A 22644-nucleotide genomic window follows, 5' to 3' on the forward strand; every position below is an offset into this window, starting at 1 on the left:
TCAGGAGAGGGAAGTAAGTTCTTCGCCCTGGCCTCGACTCTGCCTCTGAGCTTTGGCATCTTGGTACTTGTGTTAGAACTCTCAGACTGTAGCGGACCAGGAAGCTCACCTGCATCTGTCCCAGGGAGGCCCTTCAGCATCCCCCCCACCCCCGGCCCTCCTGTCATCCTCCAAGGCTCTCTTCCTCTCCATACTTTCGAGATTCGCGCAGTTGTATCTGTTGACATTGAAATCTTTGCTTCTCTTCCTCTCTCTGGGACTATTGTATTAACCTTCTGTCTGCTACCTCACTTCCTTTTCCATGCTAGCCAATGAGGAACACTGGCCAAAGGTATGTAAGACCATTTTTCCCCCTTTCTTTCCCTCCCCCCCCTTCTCCCCTTTTGTTCCCTTCTCTTGGTATATAGGTCGTCCTCCAAAATACAATGCGGTGCTGGGGTTTGGAGCCCTTACCCCAACATCCCCCCCATCCAGTCATCCTGACTCCCCTGAAAATGAAAAGACAGAGACCACATTCACTTTCCCTGCACCTGTTCAGCCTGTGTCCCTGCCCAGCCCCACCTCCACAGACGTAAGTAACGTGGGAAAAGCTCGCTTGCTTTCTGAGAGCTCAAATTGGGAAAGCCGTTGCCATGTGTTGTCTCCTTACCAGCTGCGTCTCCTAGACTAACCCGCGGCCAGTAGCCGTCCCCCCTGCAGGACACTGTGTGCCATGGAAGGCAGCTCTGGCTGTGCGGCTCCAGGGCCCACCCTTTCCTCCAACTCTTGTTCTGTGTAACACAGGCAGCTCAGGGGCGGGCAGTCAGAACCTGGACTTGATCTGCCAGGGCTTGATCTGAGTGAGGGCTCAGCCGAGACTGCAGTGGCAGCCTCAGTGGGCTTGGGGGTGGAAAGAAGCAGGGCAGACCTTGAGCGATCCTTGTTTCCCACTTCTGGTCAAATTCCACAAGGAGAAAATGGTTTTTCTTTTAAAAGGAACTTTATTCTGCAGAGTTAATCAAAAACAGATTCCTGGAAAAAGTGGCAAATACTTAATAACCCTTAACCCAGAAACTGCAGGCGTGGAAGCGAATACATTGAATTGGTGGCAGGTGGTCATTTATGGTGCTGGGACTGAACTCGTGCATACACCCTCAGGGACCACTCAAGGCCCGGTCTTGAGTTTTTTGTTTGTTTGTTTTTGGTTTGGGGGGGGGGAGTTTGGTTGTTTTGTTTTTTTGCTTTTTTTGGGTCACACCTGGCGATGCACAGGGGTTACTCCTGGCTCATGCAGTCAAGAATTACTTCTGGCGGTGCTCAGGGGACTATATGGGATGCTGGGAATCGAACCCAGGTCAGCCACGTGCAAGGCAAATGCTCTACCTACTGTGCTATCATTCCAGCCCCCAACTTGAGAGATTTTTTTTAACCATTCGGTTAATTCAGTCAGTAAATGCTGACTGGGGCCTTCTGGGCTGAGCAGACACTGATCCAGGCCAGCACACCACAGGCTACCAGGGAACAGAGGAACCCAGCAACTCCTGGCCCAGAGGGCGCTCCCTTTGCACCCACAGAGGCAGGCAAGGACCAAGTGAGTGTCATCCTTCAGCCCTTCAGCTGCGGGTGAGTGCTAGGAAGGTGGGCTAGGCCCAGGGGCTGTGAAGCCTTTGCAGGAAGCTGCCTTTGTATGAAGAGGAATGAGAGAAAGTCCTACAGGAAGTGGGCTGCAGAGAGGGAAGGACACTCTCGCAGAGGGAACCACACTGCCAAGGTGGAAGTGGGTGTGGCCTGAGAACTGCCAGATTGCCAGGACGGGTGCTAGAGGAGACCCCAGGGCGGGCAGGGCTGGCCTGCAGGGCCTTTGGTTTTCCCAAATGGGAGACCAGTAGAAGGTTCTGAGAAAAGGAGTGAAGTGATTTCGCAACTTATTTTGAGAAATGTCAAACTCACAGAAAAGCCTCAGTAACAATATAAAGAGCAACTGGATTTAGCCAACTGCTGCCATTTTTACCACATACACTTCTGCCATCTCCCAGACTTTTTTCGTCACTGAATAGTTAAGTCACATACATTGTGAATCTTCACCCCAAATATATATATAATGTGTGTGTGTGCGTGTGTATATACATATATATGTATAATTTTTTTCTCGTGACAAGTATTCTCTGATATAACTACAGTGAAGTTATTGAATTGAGAAAAATTAATTAAATGGCATTTTATAATTTGAGTCCATGAATGGATTTCTTCATTTATGCCACTTGGACCTAATAGGAAGGTCAAAGTAGAGATGGAGAAATAGGGCATCTGGGCAGAGGAATAGTACAACAGGTAAGGTGTTTGCAGATCCAGGTTCAATCCTACCCCAAATGGTCCCCCAAACCCACCAGGAGTGACCCCTGAGCACAGAGCCAGGAGTAGGTAGGCCTTGAGCACTGCTGGGTATGACCCAGAAACAAAATAAGAGAGAGTTGGAGAAAGAGGATCAAATCTGCATAAGTCCTGAAGAGCCAGCAAGAGTAGTTAATGGCGCATGGACAAGAGAGTGGTCCAGAGGGATCTAGTGGATCTTAGTAACTGGAAGTCAAGAGAAGCAGGCTGGAGGGGAGAAACAAGAGTTTCTTTTTATATGTGTCCCCATTTCTTTGGTTGATTACAGAGCTTATCTGTAGGATCATCTTTGGATAAAATCACCTGGACTTGAAGGTTCTCAGAACCTAACTGATGGCCTGTCCTTCTCCAAAGGGCAAAATTGTACCTGCCATATGCGCATTCCAGAAACCTCACGGGAGATGTCATCTTGGGAGGGTTGGGGTCATCGAAGAGTTCTGGTCTCTGGAAAGCTTCCTGCCTTGGTTGCAGCTGGAGGTTATACAAACCCAGCCCTGCTTGACTGGCCAGGGCTTCCTCCAACTTACCTGACGTTTGGTTTTCTGTCTGTCCCATGAGTGAGCACCTGTCATAGACCTTGTTTGCTTGGTATCAGCAAATCGTCCCCCTCTTTTCCTTGACTAAGACTTCCTGGTAGGGGTCTTCCTCCAGACCTGGCACATTTTGGGGGACAGATGACTGGTGTGGTTGACAGATGAGTCTCTTTCCTAAACAATAGTTTGCTTTTTTGTGATTTGGGGCTGAACACTTTATAGTTTTGAGAGATTGAGCCCAAAATTTGTTTTTACTCGGAACAAACACAAACTAAAAGCTTCTGCCAGATTTGTCCTAAAGTGCAAACACTGTTCTTTTCAGAAATGTAAAGGTAAAAGCTTTCTTAATCGGGCGGGGTTGGGGGGAGCACACCCAGCAGTGCTCAGGACTTATTCCTGGTTCTGTGCTCAGGATTCACGCCTGGCAGTAACCCATGGGAACATACAGGGTGCCAAGAATCAAACCCAGGTCAGTTGCACATATGGCAAGCGCCCTACCCATAGTACTATCTCTGGCTTCTAAAAGAAATCTTTTCTAAAACCCCTCTGTTGAGAATTTGCTGAGTTAAACCTAGTGGAATGAGTTAGAGTTTCTGTTTTTGTTTTTTAAAGATGATTGACTTCTCCTTTTGCAGTATCCCAACAGCGGCAGGATTATAACCAACACAGGAGCTCTCTGTGTTTGCTGCCTGGGTGGCCTGAGCCCCTGCAACATTAATTAAATAATTACACTTGAGAGGCGGGTGTTTCCTGGGGATCAATAAGCATCTCGAAGGAATTACTAATACAAGACCCAGCGGGATGCTAATCCTCTGTATATACTATCTTGCCACTGTCATCATTTTTATGGAAGGGAAGATATGTTGATACAATTACCAAAAAGAAAAAAAAAAGAAAAGGTTTTTATTTAACAGATGGTAATCGTGAAGAGCCTAGAGTGTTTCCTCAAAAATGTATCCTTAGGGGTCAGAGAGCCATAATACTGCAGGTAGGATACTTGCCTTGCATGTGACCAGCCCGGGTTATATCCGTGGCTTCTGGTATGGCCCCCTCAGCCCTCCAAGAGTGATCCCTGAACACCGCCAAGGTGACAAGGTGAGGCAAAAAAAAAAGAAAAAGTGGTTTAACTCCTAGTAAGATTATGGACCAGCCATCTTTCCTCTTCCCTTTTGGATTATAATAATAATTTGGATAATCATGAAGGTCAGAGTCACCTTTGACCTGGTACCGCATCTCCCAAGGCTTCCTCTGCTCTCAACCAAGCAAAGAGTCAGTTCTATAGGAGTAAAATATTTATCTTGGCATTTTATAAGCGTTTCCATGGGTGTTGTTCTCAAAGTCTCTGCGACTCTTTCAGGCTACCCATAAAAGCAAAACTTTGCCTAATAAGATTGAAGTGTACTTTGCTGTTCTCTTTCTCTCAAAAGTGAGCCATGGAGTTTTCTAGATACTGCATGATCTGTGATACTGTCATCATTCTGATGATTATATAATACAGTGTGTGCCCTTCTGTATTCTTGAGTTTTAAAACATTTGGGGTGCATATGCTGCTCAAGCCCGTGTGCTGCTTGTGCCCGCGTGGCGGCGCACATACAGTGCCTGAGCACGTGTGTCACCCGCATCTCCCCTCTCGAGATGTGTATTTTCATGCTTTTGTGTCTAATGCTGGAATGTGTGTAAGGGGCTTTCTCCCCCTGTGTAGAAGCCCATATTCTCTCTTGAGAGCGTCTCTCTCTCTCTCTCCCCCCCCCCCGCTTCTCCCCCTCCACAACTTAAAGACCCTCCACATATTTATTTAGTAAGTAAGGCCCTCCCGTTGATCATCAATTTGCTTGAGCGGGCCCAGTAACGTCTCCATTGGAGACTTTGTTGTTACTGTGTCTGGCATATCGAATACTCTCGGTAGCTTGCCGGGCTCAGTAACAACCCTCCACATAAAATCTATCTATTTAAAACATTTGGAAGGGGAGCAGAACAATAGTACATCAGGTAGGGTACTTGCCTTGCCTTCGATCCCTGGCATCCCACGTGGTCACATGAGCATTGCTGGGAGTAATTCCTGAGTGCAAAGCCAATAGTAACCCCTGAGCATCTCCAGGTGTGGCCCTAAAATTTAGAATGAGGGGACTGGAGTGATAGCACAGCAGGTAGGGCGTTTGCCTTGCACACAGCCGACCTGGGTTCGATTCCCAACATCCCATGTGGTCCCCTGAGCCAGGAGTGACCCCTGTGCATTGCCGGGTGTGACCCAAAAAGCATAAATAAATAAATTAAAATTAAAATTAAAAATGATGGGATTGGGTGCTTGCTCTTGAACACATATCTTACTTGCTTGTCTCTCTGTCTCTCTGCTTTTTCCACCTTGGAGAAGCCCGTCTTTTCTCTTGAAAACATTTTTTCTCTCTTTCTCTCCCCCTCAAACACTTCTAAGTAAATTTCATTCAATAAAAATTATTTTGCTTTGGGGCTGGAATGATGGCACAGCAAGTAGGGCGTTTGCCTTGCACATGGCCGACCCGGGTTCGATTCCCAGAATCCCTACAGTCCCCCGAGCACCACCAGGACTAATTCTTGAGTTCAGAGCTAGTAGTAACTCCTGTGTATTGCCAGGTGTGACCCAAAAAGCTAAAAAAAAAAAAAAAAGAAATTATTTTACTTCACTTTAAAAAAATGTTTTTGTATGCTAATTATGTAGTTTCCCTTGACCCTCTTATAACTTCAAAGTTAAAGTTTTTCTCACATAAATAAAATCTCTTTGAGATCCTTAACAATTTTAAGAGTTGAAAGAGATCCTGACACCAAAAAAGCTAAGAACTGCTGCTCTGTGGAAACAGGATAGCAAGTTTTCTTTCCTTTAGGAACATGAAAGAAACTAAATTTTAGCCTCCATGTGTGTTCCACCTTTCCCTTCTTTTTCTGCTTTCCTGCCCTTGGTTGCGTTCTCTAAGATGACCAGGGTCCACACACTTGGTTGAGCCATGCACTTTTTGTGCTGGGTCCCAAATAGAATTATTGACATCATACCTGGGCCTGCAGGGTGGTGCTGGGAATCAGATCACATGGGGACTTCACGAGCCTCATGTCTCTAAGAAATTGCTGAGTTTCCATGGCCCGCCCTGTTCCTCCTTGTCATTTTCCTGACTCAGGAACAAGAAAAAGTGAGCAGAGCTCTTCACCCACCAAGGCCCCCTGACTAACATGTCTGTGGCCTTGTTTAGTTCAACTGGTAATTTTACTTAGGTTTTATGGAAGATAGGCTGGTTTTTATATTGTAGTTGGCGGGGGGAGAATTCCTTTTTTTTTTTTTTTTTTTTTTTGGTTATTGTTGGTTTTGTTGTGTTTGGTGCAGGTGTGTTCCAAGCAGTGCCTGAACACACCTAAGGTGTGTGCTCTACCTCTGGGCTGTATACCCAGCCCCAAAGCAGTCTTTGAAACCCGCACATTTTTTTTTTCGGCTTCCTAAAGATACAGACTCAAAACAGGGGGCTAAGGTTCGAGACTAGGCGACTACTGAAAAGTCCCCTATAAGGTTTGCTATAAGGAAGAAATAAGACGTTGCTTGTAACCAAAGCACCAAAGCACGGTGCCTTATCGCTTCAGTGCCGGGAAGCTAAACTGTGGACTGATTTCCCGTACAATATGTTTGCACATATACTGAATGTCTTTCTGTTCTGGTTTGACTTGGCCCCATACCCTACAGTGCAGGGGTGGAGCCCAGGCCTCCTGCATGCAAAGATGTGCCCCAACATGCTGAACGTCTCTCTGGTCCCTTTCAGAGATTTTTTTTTCCATGCCCAGAAGCAACATATTCTTCTCAGACTAAAATGCATTCACATCAAGCCGGAGAGGTCACATGAGGTTAAGTCATACGCCTTACATGAATCCAACCTCTGTCAGTCCCGGTACCGACCACCCTGTCTCCCAAGAATCACAGAGTGTGGCCCCCAGGCCTTCGGAGCACTACTTGGGATCTCATCCTCTCTCGCTCCCCCTCCCCCCACCCCAACAAATACATTCACATTCTGTTGTATCCTAACTCTGCCACTGATGTGTAAGGTTCCATGATACCCCAGTGAATCTAGTATCTGCCCTGATCTTTGGAGAATGTTTCCTTTCCCTTTAGAGAAAAAGTGTGGGTGTGTGAGAAACAGACCTTCAAGAGACTGGTCGAAGGGTTCTCACAGAAAAAAAGACAAGCAGGCATTGCTTCTGTGTTTCATCATTTCCTGTGCAGAATTTGTATACTACACCTCCTGGCGGATAAGCCTAGAAATCTAAAACAACACACTGGAAGTGGAACAGTGGCCACTGCAAACTGCAATGCTGCCTGTCTTGTGGGTTAATTTCTGGCATGCCCCTCAGGCTCTCGTCTCCTGGTGTATTCATCATTTTTCAAATAATAGTGAAGGCTGACTTGATAAAAAGTCTTTTTAATACACCCCTGCACTCCCCACCCCCATGTATCTCCTGTCCAAGACTTAGGTGGCTCGGCTTTTCATCCATGGTGCTGTGTCAGAGAGCGCTTCAGTGGGCACACCTGAGTTTCAGAACTGTGACTGATGGGACGGGGGGGACGTGCCGTGTGAAATAGGGCTGCTGTTCTTTTTCCGCCTGGTGAAGTATTTCATAGGGAGGAATAAAGCCTTGCAGAGTAGGAAGGTCCATTGAACAGCAAGTTACACTGATTTGAAGAGAGCATCGTCAGCTGATGCTTTGGCTTTTTTTAATCCTCATGTTGGAAAGTTCACACGAGTTTAATTCGCTCCCGACTTACCCGACTTAACTCTTTTTCCATTTGAATTTGCACTGTATTTTTTTTCTTCCTGACCAAGAAAAGTCTATTTTCTTTCCCAATCCTCCTGAACGTCCCTTCCTCCCAAATGATAGGTGATGGTGAGAATAGTTTGTATCATTATGCATGGACCTCCGGGGTCTAAACTTTCTACTTTCTCGGTGAGACTCTACCAAACATAACAAATGCTGAACTGTTACCTGTAAAGATAATTTGACTTAATGGACTGCAGACCTTTCCTGGAAAGTCTGAAACACTGTGGCCTCAGGGCAGAGTGTAGCAACACTGTATTCCAGAGACATTATTACTCTCCTGTTTGTAAGGCAGGTGCTGAAATCCCCTCTCAGCAGCTTCTGCTGTGTGGAGCATGTGGGGGCTTGTGCCGCTGATGAATCCCTGGTTTCCTTGGAAAATGTTCTTGTAACATATTGGATGGGGGCACAGATATTTGCCCTACATTTACACTTCAATGTATCCAGCGTTTGATGTTACTATTCAAAGTTTACCTCTTCTCTTTGTTCTCTCTCTTACCTTTCCTCTCCATTTCATAGGGTGATATCCATGAGGATTTTTGCAGTGTTTGCAGAAAAAGTGGCCAGTTGCTCATGTGTGACACGTGCTCCCGTGTGTATCACCTGGACTGCTTAGACCCGCCTCTGAAAACAATTCCCAAGGGCATGTGGATATGTCCTAGATGTCAGGACCAGGTACTGGGGTTGTCAACGAGGGGGTCTCTTCTGGCGGGCATGGAGGCAGCATCTCTGCCCTCTCTCACTAGTTCTTCCCTAGGCCACACCTGCCTTTTCACAGCACAGCACAGGTGTTCAGTGTTGTTCTCAGAGGGTCTGTCTCCCTTAGCTATCTCCTGTTTGAAGTGTCTGATCTTCAGGGCAGAAGCGCTGGTAGCTCAGTGGATGGGACACCCGAGTTCAGTCACCAGTACCACATCTCTCCCCCAAGAATTGATGGGAGGGGTTTCTTCTTTTTTTTTTTTAAATTTTATTGAATCACTGTGAGAAAGTTACAAGCGTTCATGTTTGGGTTACAGTCACACAATGATCAAACACCCATCCCTCCACCAGTGCACATTCCCTACCACCGATCTCCCCAGTATGTCCACACACACCCCACCCCCGTCTCCATGGCAGACAATATTCCCCATACTCTCTCTCTATTTTGGGGCATTATGGTTTGTAATACAGACACTGAGAGATCATCATGTTTGGTCCATTATCTACTTTCGGCACATATCGATGGGAGGGGTTTCTGAGTTCAGAGCCAGCAGTAACTCACTGCCAAGTGTCATCCGAAAACCAAAAAAGGGAGAAATAGCTTATCTTCTCATTATCTTGATCCTTAAAAGTTCTTAAGACTCTATCTCGTTCTCTAAGAATAGACCAAATCAATTTATGGTTTTGAAACTCTTGCTTGGGAAACTAAGTCCTTAAAGAAAAAAAAAATGCCCAATTAATTGCTTAATTCAAATAACAACAGCTTCATTTTTAACTTATCAGGATCAGAAATCTGTTTGGTTTTTTTTTTTTTCCTTTTTGGATCACACCCGGCATTGCACAGGGGTTACTCCTGGCTCATGCACTCAGGAATCACTCCTGGCGGTGCTCGCAGGACCATATGGGATGCTGGGAATCCAACTAGGGTCGGCCGTGTGCAAGGCAAACACCCTACCTTCTGTGCTATTGTTCCAGCCCTCTGTTTAGTATTTTATGGACTTCAGAGGCAAACACATCATGACCCAACATTTTCCATCCTTTTAGTTTTCGATTTTGTTTTTTCAACTGCTAATTTGTCTTTATAAATTTAGGGGTTTGTGGCTTTTTGTTTTGGTTTGGTTTAGTTTGGTAGTTGGGTTTTTTGTTGGGTCTTGGGATGCTTATTTTTGGGGAGGGTGTTGGTTGGTTTTTGTTTTGTTTTGTTTTGTTTTTAATTTAGGGCCATACCTATCTGCACTTAGGGCTTATTCCTGGCTCTGTGCTTAGGGATTATTTCTGGGGTGCTCAGGGGACCATATGGGGTGCCAGGGATTGAGCCCAGGTCTGCCACGTGCAAGGCAAATGCCTCACCCGCAGTACTACCTCTCGGTCTCTGTAACTTTTGTTTGTATTACATGCTTTTTGTTTTGTTTTGTTTTGTTTGGAAGTGGGCAAAGCATACATGTGAAAATAAAGCCCAGAAGCTCAGGAAGCTTTGGCATCCTGCTCAGTTCACTGGGATCTGGATTCGAGAGAATTCTGGTTTCCCCCTGAATCTCGGATTCACCCAGGGTGCAGTAGGGATGATTCTCTTCTTACCTGGTGCTGCTTTGTAACCCTCTCCCATTTTCTACACGGGCTTTGGATTAAGCATTCATTAAACATCATCCCAGGGGATGCCATTTTTGAGGGCCGAGTAAGCTGGAGTCATAGTAAGCTAGAATAGGGGCCTGATTCCAGCTTACTAGGCCCTCAAAAATGGTTGCCAGCAGCCGCTCCATCCTGGTGGGTTCTAACGGTTGAGCAGTTGGCGCTTTGTAGTGACTTGAACCTTTTTCTCCGATGCTGGTGTCAGGAACTTTGTAGTCCAGAAACCGTTTTCGTGGGTGTTTTCCCCACTGACACCTTAAATACTCCCTGGATTTTGTCTGGCCTCAGAGAGACACTTTGCTAACAGGGAGGGAGTACTTATGCCTCCTTCTTGAGATAAAATTCTAAAAAATCTTTGCAGATGCTGAAGAAGGAAGAAGCAATCCCCTGGCCTGGAACTTTAGCAATCGTTCATTCCTATATCGCCTACAAAGCAGGTAAAGAATTATCCCATTTGTAAACCACCCTCGTTTAAAAAAAAAAAAAGTACTGGAGGGCAGTATTTGTTTCAAAAGGAAATTTAAAGTGAAAAACTATGAAAAGCTTTGAAGTAGAAAAAGTTGTGTAACATGTTTCTGGTGAAAGAGAAATGGTATCTGATTGACCTCAACCAGCTCTGGGTCACTGAGTTTTCCTAGCACTGTCATCCTAGGGGATGTGAACAAAGGAAAAATGAGGTTCCAGTAGGCCCATTCTCTGCCTGGCTGAGAAGTTCTGGGGTACTTCGTGAAAAATACTTGCCAAAGAAAGCATTCTGAAAGTATTCAAAGAATCTATGCTTTGAGGTTGAGGGACCAATCCAAGGGATTGAATCCATGCCTTACATCAAGAAGCCACAAGTTTGAACCCTGAAATACCACTGGGCAGAGCCCAGGTAACACCCACACAACACTGAGGTGGCCCCAGTTTTTAAGAATTGTTTTTAAGGATCATTGTTAAAATGGATGCCCCCCCTTTTTTTTTTCTAGCAAAAGAAGAAGAGAAGCAGAAGTTACTTAAATGGAGTTCAGATTTAAAACAAGAACGAGAACAACTAGAGCAGAAGGTGAAACAGCTCAGCAATTCTATAAGTGTAAGTAAATCTCCTGGCCCCAGTGAGAGACATGGAGCTAGAGAACTTCTCCCATGCAGACCCACCCGCACACGTGGCTCCCGGTTGCTGGTTCGGTCCCAGCTCTGCAGTTAGCACAGGTGGACAGTTCGCCTCCTGTGAGAGATTGACCCTCAAGGTACAGGTGTGCAACTGGGATGTGGTAACTTACCCAAGCTCCAGAACGTCCAGACGTGTTTAGGAGGGGTTGGTGTGTGGCTGACACAGAGCCCACGGACCCCGTATGATTCCAGTTGCTGGAGCCAGTGGGTCCCTGGGCGTGGTCTCCTACGCTTTCCACGGTGCTGAATGTCTTTCTAGGTTTCCCCCGGCCAGCCTGAGAAAGAGCGCTGTTTGACACACGTACTGGCAGTCAGGCCTGCTGGGAGCGAGGCTGGTATCTGCTGCAGTGATTCAAAGGCTCCTCCTAGGGGAGCAACGTTTCTTTCCGCTGAGTTGGTTCTCTTGGTGGAATGAACTGCAGGTGGTGCCGTAGATTGGTTGGCAATTGAGCGTCCCACTTGTCTGCTTTCTCTTCCTCTCCTTATTTCCTGTGTCGTGTTTGTTTCACATCTCTGCCCCTGCCTAGAACAGAAGCCAATAGGCATGGCACACCAAGGGCAAAAGGTTCCAAGTCTGTGACCTGGCAGAGGGATGCTGTTGGCTACAGTCTTTAAGTCTCTTAAATAGCACCCTGATGCCCCAGGACCCTGTCTCTAAAATCTTGCTAAAGAGCCGCAAAGTTAGTACAGGGAATTAAACTCTTACTGTGGATGTGGTTTGATCCCTTGCACCTTGTATGGTCTCCTAAGCACCCCCAGAAGTCATCCCTGAGCACCGCCCAGATGTGGCCCCAAAACGAGAGTAAAAAATAAAAATAAAATATTTCTGACAAAACCATCCTCAGTGATGCCTCACAGGAAACTCAAATGCCATGGGCTCATTTTCTGCATGGAGAGCTCAGGCCAAACCCAGCAAAGCATTCCAAAGTTCCAGTGAAGCTCTGGGAACTTGGTCCTGTCTTGGTCTCTTTTGTGATACTAAGCACAGAGCCCAAAGACTTCTGCTGTGCAAAGCCATATCCTGGTACCCTGGGAGCTTGGTATTTGTTTTGTTTGGTTTTGGGGTCACACCCAGTGATGCTCAGGGTTTACTTCTGGCTCTGCACTCATAAATCACTCCTGGTGGTGCTCGGGAGACCAAATGGGATGCGGGGGATCAAACCCAGGTTGGCAGCGTACAAGGCAAGTGCCTTATCTGATGTACTTTGGCTCCAGCCCCAAAGGCGCTTGTTTTTTGTTTTTTTTTTTTTGTTTTTGCTTTTGTTTGCTTTTTGGGTCACTTGTGTCGATGCACAGGGGAATTACTGACTCATGCATTCAGGAATTACTCCTGGCAGTGCTCAGGAGACCACATGGGGTGCTGAGAATCGAACCTAGGTCAGCTACATGCAAGGCAAACGCCCTACATGCTGTGCTATCACTCCAGCCCCGGAGCTTGGTTTTTGAGTGACTTTCCTTTGGGGCTAGAATTATAGTGGCCTTACAGCGGTGCTCCCTGGGCCTAGGGGCTACTCCCAACAATACACAACCACACCGGGCTGGACGGTTCAACAGCTAGGGCCTGAGGATGTGACGCGACTTGGGCCAGGCAGCTGCGGGGATCAAACCAGACGCAGGCCTGTGACCCCAGCGCTAGCCTGCGGCCCATGGAGGGTTGGTGGGGCCACTCTCCTATCTCTTGGGCCTCTTCCTTCCCCGGGGTCCGGGGAGGGGGGTAGCAGCACCTCCTCCCCGTTGGAACCGAGCAGGCGCTGGAGGCTTCTCTGGCCTGCCGCGTGCTGAGGGGCTGTCAGGAAAGCAGGGCGCTCAGTGTGTGTGTCCTTCCCGCCTGCTGCAGAAATGCATGGAGATGAAGAGCACCATCCTGGCCCGGCAGAAGGAGATGCACAGCTCGTTGGAAAAGGTCAAACAGCTGATCCGCCTCATCCACGGCATCGACCTCTCCAAACCCGTAGACTCTGAGGCCACTGTGGGGGCCATGTCCAATGGCCCGGACTGCACCCCCCCTGCCAATGCCGCCACCTCCACGCCGGCCCCCTCCCCCTCCTCCCAGAGCCGCACAGCGAACTGTACCCAGGGGGAGGAGACGAAATAACAGCGCGGCGCCGGATGCCTCGGGGTCCCGGCGGCCGGGAGAGCGGAACACTGAAGACTCTAGGAAAGCAAAGCCGGATTTCTTCTGGAAAGTACAGAATTCTTTTGGTTCTTTGGTTCCAGAGAGAGAGAAGATGCTTGTGCCAGGTGGCACCAGAGTTTGCCAATTGATCCTTCTTATTCTGTGTGTACATGCAAAGATTGGACCATGTTACATGAAATAGTGCCAGCTGGAGGTTCTTTGCCAGCACCATGCCAAGTGAAATAATATATTTACTCTCTCTATTATACACCAGTGTGTGCCTGCAGCAGCCGCCACAGCCGCCATGGGCTTGTTTTTGTTTCGTTGGGGGGAGCAGGGACGGGCGGAGGGAGGAGAGCAGGTTTCAGATCCTTATTTGCCGAGCCGTTTGTCTAGGTAGAGAAGACAAGTCCAAAGAGTGTGTGGGCTTTCCTGTTTCTAAACTTTCACTACTATAAAACCAAAAAAAGAAAAAAAAAAAAAAGGAAATTGAGATTTCACCAACCCCAGTGCCCAGAGGAGGGGTGGGGAGGGGCCGGGAGGGAACCGGGGTGGGAAAGTCTTATCAGATAAGCAGTATTTCATACCGTCCGGGGTGGGGTACAGTGCGGAGAGGGACCCCAAGATCAAACACCCGGTTCTTCTCTGGAGCACTCAGCTCCCCCACCACGAGTGCCCCTGCCGCGCGCCCCACCCCACTTCCCAAACCCTCCACACCCCCACCCCCCATCCCGGTTCCGGCCCTGCTTTGGCAAATCGGCACATGCCCGCCGATGATCCGGTTCCCTTCCCTGCCCCGAAACAAGGGCCCTCGGCGCAGGGGTGTATGTGTCAGGAAGGAAGACGGTGGATCAGTGACTTGACTTGAACACAAGCTCCATCCCTTTTCTATATTTATAAGGAGAGAAGATCCTGGGAGAAGCAGCACGCGACCCGCGTGGGGGAGTCGAATGGAGACGTTTCTTTTCTTTTTTTTTTTTCATTTTAAAAAATTTTTTATTTTTGTTTTTTTTTGTTCTTTTAAGAAGTATTTTTCTGTTGTTTATTTTACTTTTTTTTTTTTTTGGTAACAAAACTAAAATAAGGAATAGAAAAGCTGTTTTTCAGGCTGACAGTCCACTTAAGGGTAGTCGAGACCTTGCATGGTAGAATAGGAATCTAGTGTCAGTGAGGTCCAGTGAGTCTGTGTGAGTCCTTGTGTCATCGTTTGGGCACTGTTTTTTTATGCAAGGGCAAAAATCTTTGTATCTGGGGAAAAACAACAACAGCAACTTTTTTTTTTAATTAAAAAAGGAAAATAAAAGATATTGAGCTCTTCCTAGTGTTACTGAAATTAAGATCAAGGTAAGAAACATTGTACAAAAAAAATTACAAAAGTGCTATTTGTTTCCTAAAAGCAGTGATTTCTATTAAAAAGGTGTCAGAACTGGAGAAAATGCTGTGTAGTTATAATTTTTTAGCACAGAACCTGCTGCTTCTGATGACATTTTGCTGTGTTTGTGTCTCAAGCCTGGTGGGCCAATCTCCAGGCTTCTTGGCCTCAGAGGGCGCCTGCGGCTGCCCCCCGGCCTCCCCTCTCAGAAGGGACGGGCCTGTCTTCTTGGCAGGGATCCTGGCTCCTGTTTTCGAAGCCCAGATGGAGTGTGGATGCTCTCGAGGCCCTTCCTGATGTCTCCTCGGAAATTGCTAGAACAAAAAGGCTGATGCCTAACTAAGACCCTTTCCTTTGGTGCTGCCCTCGGTCTTTCATCCACCAGCATTCGGAGTGCCTGGGGAACAACTGAGGGGTCAATGGCAGTGCTGCTCCCTGGGCCCATGCACCCCGTTCCAGTGGGAACATGCAGGGCACAGGCCGGGCACGAGCGACCTGCTGAGAGCCAAGGAGAGAGAGGGCTGGTGGGACCTGGTGTCTCCCAGACACGGCAGCCCGGGGCGGCCTGGTAGCTATCTGGCCTTTGAAGGGAGGTCTGATCTCCAGCGGCTTGCTTTCTTGGCCCTCAGACTCTGGGCGCCAGCTATGGAATCCATCAGCTCTTACACACACACACACACACACACACACACACACAGTTTCTAAAGTAACCGCCTTTGGAGACGCTGGGCTTCACACACACACACACACACAGCTTCTTAGGTAACCGGGATCCCGGCTCTTACACACACACACACACACACACACACACACACACACCCCTTCTTAGGTAACCGGGAATCCATCCTGGCTCTTACACACACACACACACACACACACACACACACACACAACTTCTTAGGTAACCGGGAATCCATCCCAGCTCTTACACACACACACACACACACACACACACACACACACACACAGCTTCTTAGGTAACCGGCCTTCGGCTGGACACACTGGGCTTGCCCTGGTCTGGCATGCCGCTGCCTCTTCGAGAACACCCAGGTGCCCAAAGTCAGTGGTGCATTCTTTGGCCTAGAAGAGGCAGAAAGGGTCCCTTTTGAGACAGAAGGAGCCTAAAGGCCAAAGCGGCTGAGACAGACCCTTAGGCACACTGTGTTCAGGCTCTGCCAGCTACTTGTGTGTGCCAGGGACGGGAGCGAAGGGGAGAAAGTGGGGCTGGGCTGCAGGCTTGGCGGAGAAAGACCAGGAGGCGCTGCCCTTTCTCTTGCAGAGCCCCAGGTGCTGTCTGGTCTGCACGCGGTGGAGGTGCCCTGACTAGTTGGAGTTGTTGGCAGAGGTTTGGTGCCCCGCAGCAGACTCTGGCTTAGGCGGCCTTGTGACTCATCTGGATCCAAAGGCAGCGGGGTGGGTGATATCACCCCGTGCCTCTTTTTTTCTTAGATGAATTTGGGGAGCTCGCTAAGACCTTGGCTCAGAAAAGAGCTGCCCACAGGTTCCGAGGGGCCTGGGGGTGGAGTCGAAGTGACAGCCCAGGGTCCAGCTGGCGGCCGTGAGCGATTCAGGCTCCCATCTTTGTCCACATCCCTCCGAAAGCTCCGATCTGCTTCATGCCTCAGCTAGGCTAGCGCAGGGTCTGCAGGCAGCCTCGCCTCGGTCCCGCATCCCGGACTCCCGTTCCCAAACGTTCCTTACTATAAAGAGAAGGCCCTCCTCCTCCACGCCTTTCCCTTCACGGCCCCGCCGCACCCCCCACCCTATCCCCCACCCTGTGGGTGCCCAGACCCCCCAGACACACACTGCAGACAGCCTGCCCTCGTGGGCTCACCTCCCGCCTCTTCTCTCCTGCGGCTCCTGCTCTCTGAGACCGGAGTCCTCTTTGCCAGCCCCCTTCCTGCTCCGGGACCCAGAGGCCCCGCGCAGCTCAGGCCCCTGGAGGCAGCGAGTTCTCCACACGATGCATCACCTCTGCCTCCCCTTCCTGCCATCGCTGCCTGCGGGCCGTTCGTTCGGCTTTCCAGGAGCTTGCCGGGTCTTGTCTCGCCTCTGCTCGCCCGCCCACCAGAGCTCTGCTCGCTTCCTTCCTCCTCATCAGGCCCCTCAGCAGTGCCTGGCAGAGGGGCTGAACTTGGGAGGGGAGCCTTACCCAGGTGAGGCATGCAGCTGGCCATGCCTGCCTCCAGCTGGTACCTTCTGTGTGGCAGGCGTCCCACCAGGCCCACCTCTGTCACTGCTTCTCGGCTCAGGCTCGGCAGGTGGTGTGATCGGGGCATGACAGCCCCCCCCCCCCCGCTGCATCCCCTACACCCCCCCCAGCACGGGACCTGCCACCTCCCTGTCCGCGGGTCATCTCCTGCCTCTTCAGCCATCTTGGATGGTTCCTCTCTGGGGACCGTCGGGGCCTCCTCGTCGGGCTCACTCCCAGCTCAGACGCCGCCGACCTTTCAGGGTGTGGGTTCTCTCCTACTCTCCAAAGGGCTTCATTTAGGAGACTTGCACCCCGAGAGCCACAGGCTCTGGGGCTTGTGGGACTGACCGAGACCCAGCGCTGTGCTAGCCCTGGGTTCTCCAGTTCCGTGGCTTTAGGGGGGAGTGGTGGCAATGTGGGCGCTGTGGGACTGGCTGGGCCTCACCCCCACCCCTCAGCTGGGCACCCTTGGCAGGAAACAGGAGACCCAGGCTCACCCTGACTTAAGCTTGTCCTCAGGGCTGGCACCTCTTCAGGAAGGGGGCGCCTTTCCCCCAGGGGGACGGGGAGGAAGCAGGTGGTGACTCTCAGAGGACCCCACTGTGCCCCCAGCAGCCTCTGGCCCCTGCACCTCTCCAGTGCCCCTGGGTCCCAGCCCGGGGGAAGCTGCAGTCAGGCGGGATGGGCAGGCCAGAGGAGAGGCAGCTGCGAGCAGAACAGAGCCAGCCAAGCCCCCACCCTGTCTCGTGTCCAGGCCCTTTGTGATTTCAGTCTTGGTAGAACTTGTATTTGGAGTTTTGTGCTTCAAAGTTTTTGTTTTTGTTTGTTTGATTTTTTTTTGTTTTGTTTTGTTTTGAGGGGGTGGGGGGAATACAGAGCAGCTGATCAATTTGTATTTATTTATTTTAACATTTTACTAAATAAAGCCAAATAAAGTCTCTCTGCCTTGTGGTGTTGGGTTTGGGGCCAGGGAGGGCAGATCAGACACAACTGCAGCAGCCACCGGCCCCCAAGGCAAGGACCCCTGGGACCCCAAGCCAGGGGCACCCACAAAGGAGGTATGAAATCTTTCATGACGAAATGGGGATGGGGGAACCAGCCCCCAGCAGCTGGGGCAGAGGGAGACTTGACCCAGGCCACGAATAGCAGCAAGAGGCCCTTAGGCCCCAGCCAGGGGTGCCGCCCAGTCCTTCCCGTAGGGAATGTAAATAACTTAAATAGCTGGGAGGGGGTCAGGGGTCACCCGCGGGGCCGCTGCAGGGCAGTGAGGTACTTGAGGGCAGCAGCCCCGTAGCGTCGGGACAGGTCCTGGTGGAACTCATCCTTGAGGGCCTGCAGGCAGGCGCGGTAGGTGGAGCTGGAGCGGAAGCGGGAAATGTCCAGACTTGGGGTGTGTGGCAGGTGGATGGTGAAGGCCTCAGGTAGAACCAGCAGCTCGTATTCCTGCGGGGTGGGGTGTGGCCGGGTCACTGCTGGGCGGGGTGGGGGAGACAAGCCACCAGTAAAGGGCAGACTCGGAGCCTCACCTGAGCATCCAGCTCCACGACATGGGCCACCTTGTTCCAGCCGAAGCCCACAAAGCGGGGGTCGTAGCGGGGACAGTCCCGTGGCACCACCACATAGGGCTCGTAGTCGGCGGCCCACTGCACGCGGTACGGGGCCTGCGCCTCCCGCCAGCGGGCATAGTCCGTGGGCGCGTGGCCCCGGGGCCACTCATGGAACCTAACAGAGAGGCCGATTGAGGTGCGGGTGGCGGGAAATCAGAGCAGGACACAGTGCAGTGGGGGAGGGGAGCCCTACCTGAAGGTATAGAGGGCGCCTGAGTCCAGCAGGGCCAAGAGCTCGGCCTTGGAACTGGGGAAACTGAAGCGGTAGTGAAGGGTCTCGAAGGCTGGTACCACCAGGGCCGCCTTCCGCCTGCTGCCCAGCTCCAGATGCTCGATGGACATCCTGAAGTGGGGAGACACAGGGAGAGGGAAGAGGGCACTCCACCTCGGGCACGGGGTCTCCTGACTCTGACGAGACCCCACAGGAGACAGGCCAGGGACCTCCCATTCTAGGACAGCCCAGAGAAGTGACCGGGCCCCCCCCACCCCTTGCTCCACACATCCCCAAAGTCTCGAGGATACTAAGGCATGGGACAGCCCTGAGATCCCATCGGCCCTCCTTGCCCACCAGCCATGGCCTCACCTGAGGTGGTCGTAGAGGGAGAAGGCGGGCAGGAAGTCAATGTCGCTGAGGAAGACGTAGGGCGTGAGCGCCTGGGCCAAGGCCACATTGCGAAGGTGGTTGACAGGGTACAGGGGTCCCTCCCGGTACACCACGTGGTAAGCCACATCACGCCGTGAGGACAGCACAGCCGAGGACTCCACGAAGTGCAGGAACTGCTGGGCCTCTGCGTCTGTCAGGTACAAGGCCAGGCTCATGGGGCCCGGCCAGTGCCTGCACAGAGTCTCCAGCATCTGCAGCCTGGGGTGGGTGAGGCAGGTGGTGGTCGTCGCAGGGAGGCCGGGGCAGGCACGTCACCCCCACCCCGACCCAACCGCTTACTGAGTGCCAGCTGGGGGCATCCTCAGCTGCAGGACAAGCTCACTGTGAGGTGCTTGCTCACTGGTCAGAAGGGGACCCCAGCCCCTCCCAAGTCCCCTGCCCCCCTCGCTTGTGTCTCCAACTTCCTGCCACTTCCCCCCCACCCCACACACACACATACACACCACCATCACCGTGGATGGCCCCGACCCTCACCGGTCTATGGAGAGCTGGGCCACCAGGGTGACATCGTGGGGCCGGGCAGGTGGGGGCTCATGGGGCAGGAAGGTGAGGTGCACGCGGGGTACCGTGAGCCGTTGCAGTCGGAATTCGAAACAGGGGTCCTCCTCGTCGAGCTGGGCCAGAGCCTGCTGCAGCTGAGAGCAGGCGGCTGGGTCAGGCCTGGGCTCCCTGAGACACGGCTGAGATGGGCACAGCCTCCCCACAGCCCCAGCTCACCTGCAGGGCCCCGGGGGGCAGCGGGCCAGGGCACCCCAGCAGCTCTCTCCGAAGCAAGTTCCCATCGTAGCCCAGGAAGGTGAGGTGCAGCTTGCGGAAGAAGTCCACGTGCTTGTGCTGGACGCGCAGCTTCTTGGGGGAGTTCCAGTGGATTACCTGTGTCCCGGCAGGGTGGGAGTGAGGCGTGGCGGGGGTCACGGGAGTAGGACCACCCCCCTGCTCACCCACCCCTGCTCACCTTGAGGTCAGGCGCCTGCGAGTAACACCGCTCAGCCAGTGTGTGGTCGGAGAGTTGCACGTTCCACACGCAAGGCAGGGGCCGCACCAGCCCGGGACGCTCTTTGATGATGGTGTTGAACACATCCTGTGTGACATGATCATCACCCGGGGCTGTTGCCACCTCGAAGCCCCACCCCACCCCAGGGCCCCCCTACCCAGACCTGGTCGGCCAGCGAGGTGGCGAGCAGGGTGCGGAGCTCCCTCGTGGCTGTCTGCTTCCACGTGTGCTCCCAGCCAGCCTGCCGCAGGCGGTCCAGTCGCAGGAGGATCACGCCTGGCAGGGGACAGTGGGGGGGGGGGGCAGGCCTGTGTGGTGGCCACAGTGGCTTTGCAATGCCCCAGGCTCTGCACTTCCAGCCTGTGTCTGACCAGATGTAAGCAGGGGTGACCGCTGCCACCAAGTCGTTCTCTTCTGGCTCAAAGAGCACCCCCACAGTCGTCTGCTCCCTCTCAGATACCCCAGGACTGGCAAAATCACCCCCAGTTTGCAGAGGAGAAAACCTAGCCAGTGGTACAGCCAACTTGGAGGCTGTCCCCAAGCATGTCCCCTTTCCACCGAATATGAAAGGCTTATAGCACTCTGTGCCCTGCCCAGCCCCCGGGGGGACCCCACCTGCACCCCTCCCACCTCTGCACTCTCCCCACCTGTGTTGAATCCCCGGCCCAGAGCTGGCCAGGGCCTGTGGTTCCTCCAGAGGTTGCCCAGGTACCAGTCGCTCTGATTCTCCACGAGACCGATGGCCTGCTCGTCTGGGAGGGAGGGCAGGGCACAGGGGAGCTGCCTGAGGCTGCCCAGGACCCCCGCTGGGCTGGGGTGGGGGTGGCAGGGTCCTGGGCCTCTCACCGGAAAAGTGGGCGAAGAGCGCCCAGAGCTCAGCAATGTCGGAGGCAAAGGTGACGTCTGTGTCCAGGACAATGACGCGGGCCAGGTCGGGGGGCAGGACGCCAGGCAGCACGAGCTTCATCAGCCCATAGAGGCCAGAGTAGTGCTTGTTGGGGATCCAAGACACCTGCGGCTGCGGTGAGGACAGCGGGGTGAAGGAGCCCCTGTGAGCCAGAACAAAGTGGAGGGAGAACAGGGGAGCCCTGGTATAGGAGTTTGGGGGACACAGGGCCTGCAGGGGTCCCTTCTCCACACTCCCTCCCTGGGGAGGGGGGGCGCTGGGCAAAGCCGAGGCCCCTGCCTTGAGCTCATCCGCGTTGTAGAAGCTGATCTGGACCGCGGGCACCATCCACGTGCGGAAGTAGGTCTCCAGGATGTTTCTGGCCACAGTGTCGGTCACCAGGTGCAGGTGCAGGGGGTTCTTCCTTGGGGGCGCAACAGGAGGGGGTGCGGGGCTCGTCAACACCCAAGCGCCTGCCCCAGCTCACAGCCCGGCCTTGGCTCTGAGTCTTCCCAGCGCCCACCCCTAGTTGTACCTGTAAAAGAGCATGGACTTGACCAGCGTGACCACATCCCGGCTGGAGCTGTGACCCGCACACACCATGGCCACATGCAGGAGCTGCGGGAGGACAGAGAGCAAGGTGGGCTTCGGGGCTGGGGGCGCGCGGGGCGCACAGGAGTCCGACCCATCGCTTAAATGGGGAAACCGAGGCCCGGAGGCGCGCGGCCCAGGCGGCCCCAGCTGGCCAGGGTGTGGCGCAGCTGGGCACCAGGTGTGCCGCTTCCCACAGGTGCCCAGGTGTCGGGACTGGGGGATTCCCGCCGCGCCGGGGGCCGCGCCACCTACCTCGCATTTGGGTGGCAGCGGGGCGGCGTCGGAGAGGTTGTGGGGCGCGGGCGGCCGGTCTCCGTCCTCGAGGGCAGAGGCTCCCCGCGGCCGCCCATCTGGAGAGGGGACACGTGGCGTCAGCGCCCCGGGGAGGCTCGGCGGGGCCCCCCCACCTGGCCGGGCCGCTCGCCGCTCACCGTCCAGGTCGCGGGCGAACAGGAAGAATCCGATGAGCAGTAGCAGCAGCGCGGCGGCGCCCAGAGCTCGGGGTCGCCCTCGGGGCAGCATGGCCGCGAATGGGGGGCGCTCAGGGCGGGACGCGACGCCAGCAGCCGGGCCCCATCGCGGGGCCGGGGGGCTCGGGGGGAGGCGGAGAGCCAGGGAGGGGAGGCCCAACCTCGGGCACCGGGGACCGACGGCCGCCTGGCCCTTCCGCGCGCGCCGCGCCCGCCGCTCACCTGCTCCCACGTTTTGGGGTCCCCGGACCTGGCGCAGCCGGCGGCCGAGCGGGTAAGGGGAGGTGGAGGCGCGGGCCGGCCCCGTCCCGGCAGAAAGCAGCCCCGCCCCCAACCTGGCTTCAGGTTTCACCTCGCTCGGCTGAGCTCGAAGGGGCGGGGAGGCTCTGGGCGGAGGGGCCTGAGCCCCGCGCCTTGGCCCGGGGCGGGTGGAGGATATCCCCCTCACCCCCGGAGCGGGAGAAACGGGGGAACCCCTCGGACGGCCCGAGGAAGCCGGAGCGGCCACCCCGGAAGGCCCTGTGCCCGCTACCTGCCCCG

The 22644-nt window shown here is 53.0% G+C and overlaps 2 protein-coding genes across 12 annotated transcripts in view; one reads left to right on the plus strand and one right to left on the minus strand.

Annotated features, from left to right (window-relative positions):
- Nucleotides 1-15386, plus strand: part of PHF21A (PHD finger protein 21A) — a 228275-nt gene extending 212889 nt beyond the window's left edge. For 7 of the 10 annotated variants that reach the window (XM_056131927.1, XM_056131937.1, XM_056131945.1 and 4 more), the window contains 5 exons: nt 408-571; nt 8247-8402; nt 10417-10492; nt 11024-11127; nt 13045-15386. In XM_056131927.1, the coding sequence (XP_055987902.1) occupies nt 408-571; nt 8247-8402; nt 10417-10492; nt 11024-11127; nt 13045-13302 (758 nt within the window). In that variant the 3' untranslated portion in view covers nt 13303-15386. Of the gene's footprint in view, nt 1-308; nt 332-407; nt 572-8246; nt 8403-10416; nt 10493-11023; nt 11128-13044 lie in introns of all 10 variants that reach the window. The other 3 variants (XM_056131978.1, XM_056131970.1, XM_056131962.1) reach the window with 1 other exon arrangement.
- Nucleotides 15387-17657: 2271 nt separating this feature from the next.
- LARGE2 (LARGE xylosyl- and glucuronyltransferase 2) lies at nt 17658-22644 on the minus strand. 2 transcript variants are annotated; one of them, XM_056133144.1, is made up of 14 exons: nt 22066-22461; nt 21887-21984; nt 21576-21658; nt 21341-21464; nt 21001-21172; nt 20802-20906; nt 20318-20430; nt 20116-20241; nt 19878-20033; nt 19635-19795; nt 19080-19358; nt 18690-18839; nt 18416-18611; nt 17658-18332 (listed from the first exon to the last, which is right to left on the minus strand). In XM_056133144.1, the coding sequence occupies exons 1-14, from the start codon at nt 22154-22156 to the stop codon at nt 18129-18131; spliced, it is 2058 nt and encodes a 685-aa protein (XP_055989119.1). In that variant the 5' UTR covers nt 22157-22461; the 3' UTR covers nt 17658-18128. The 2 variants fall into 2 exon arrangements, with proteins under 2 accessions (XP_055989119.1, XP_055989128.1); XM_056133153.1 differs by having other exon boundaries at nt 21887-22644.

Source organism: Sorex fumeus, unplaced genomic scaffold, assembly GCF_029834395.1.
Source record: "Sorex fumeus unplaced genomic scaffold, SorFum_2.1 ptg000007l, whole genome shotgun sequence".
Lineage (NCBI taxonomy): Eukaryota > Metazoa > Chordata > Mammalia > Eulipotyphla > Soricidae > Sorex > Sorex fumeus.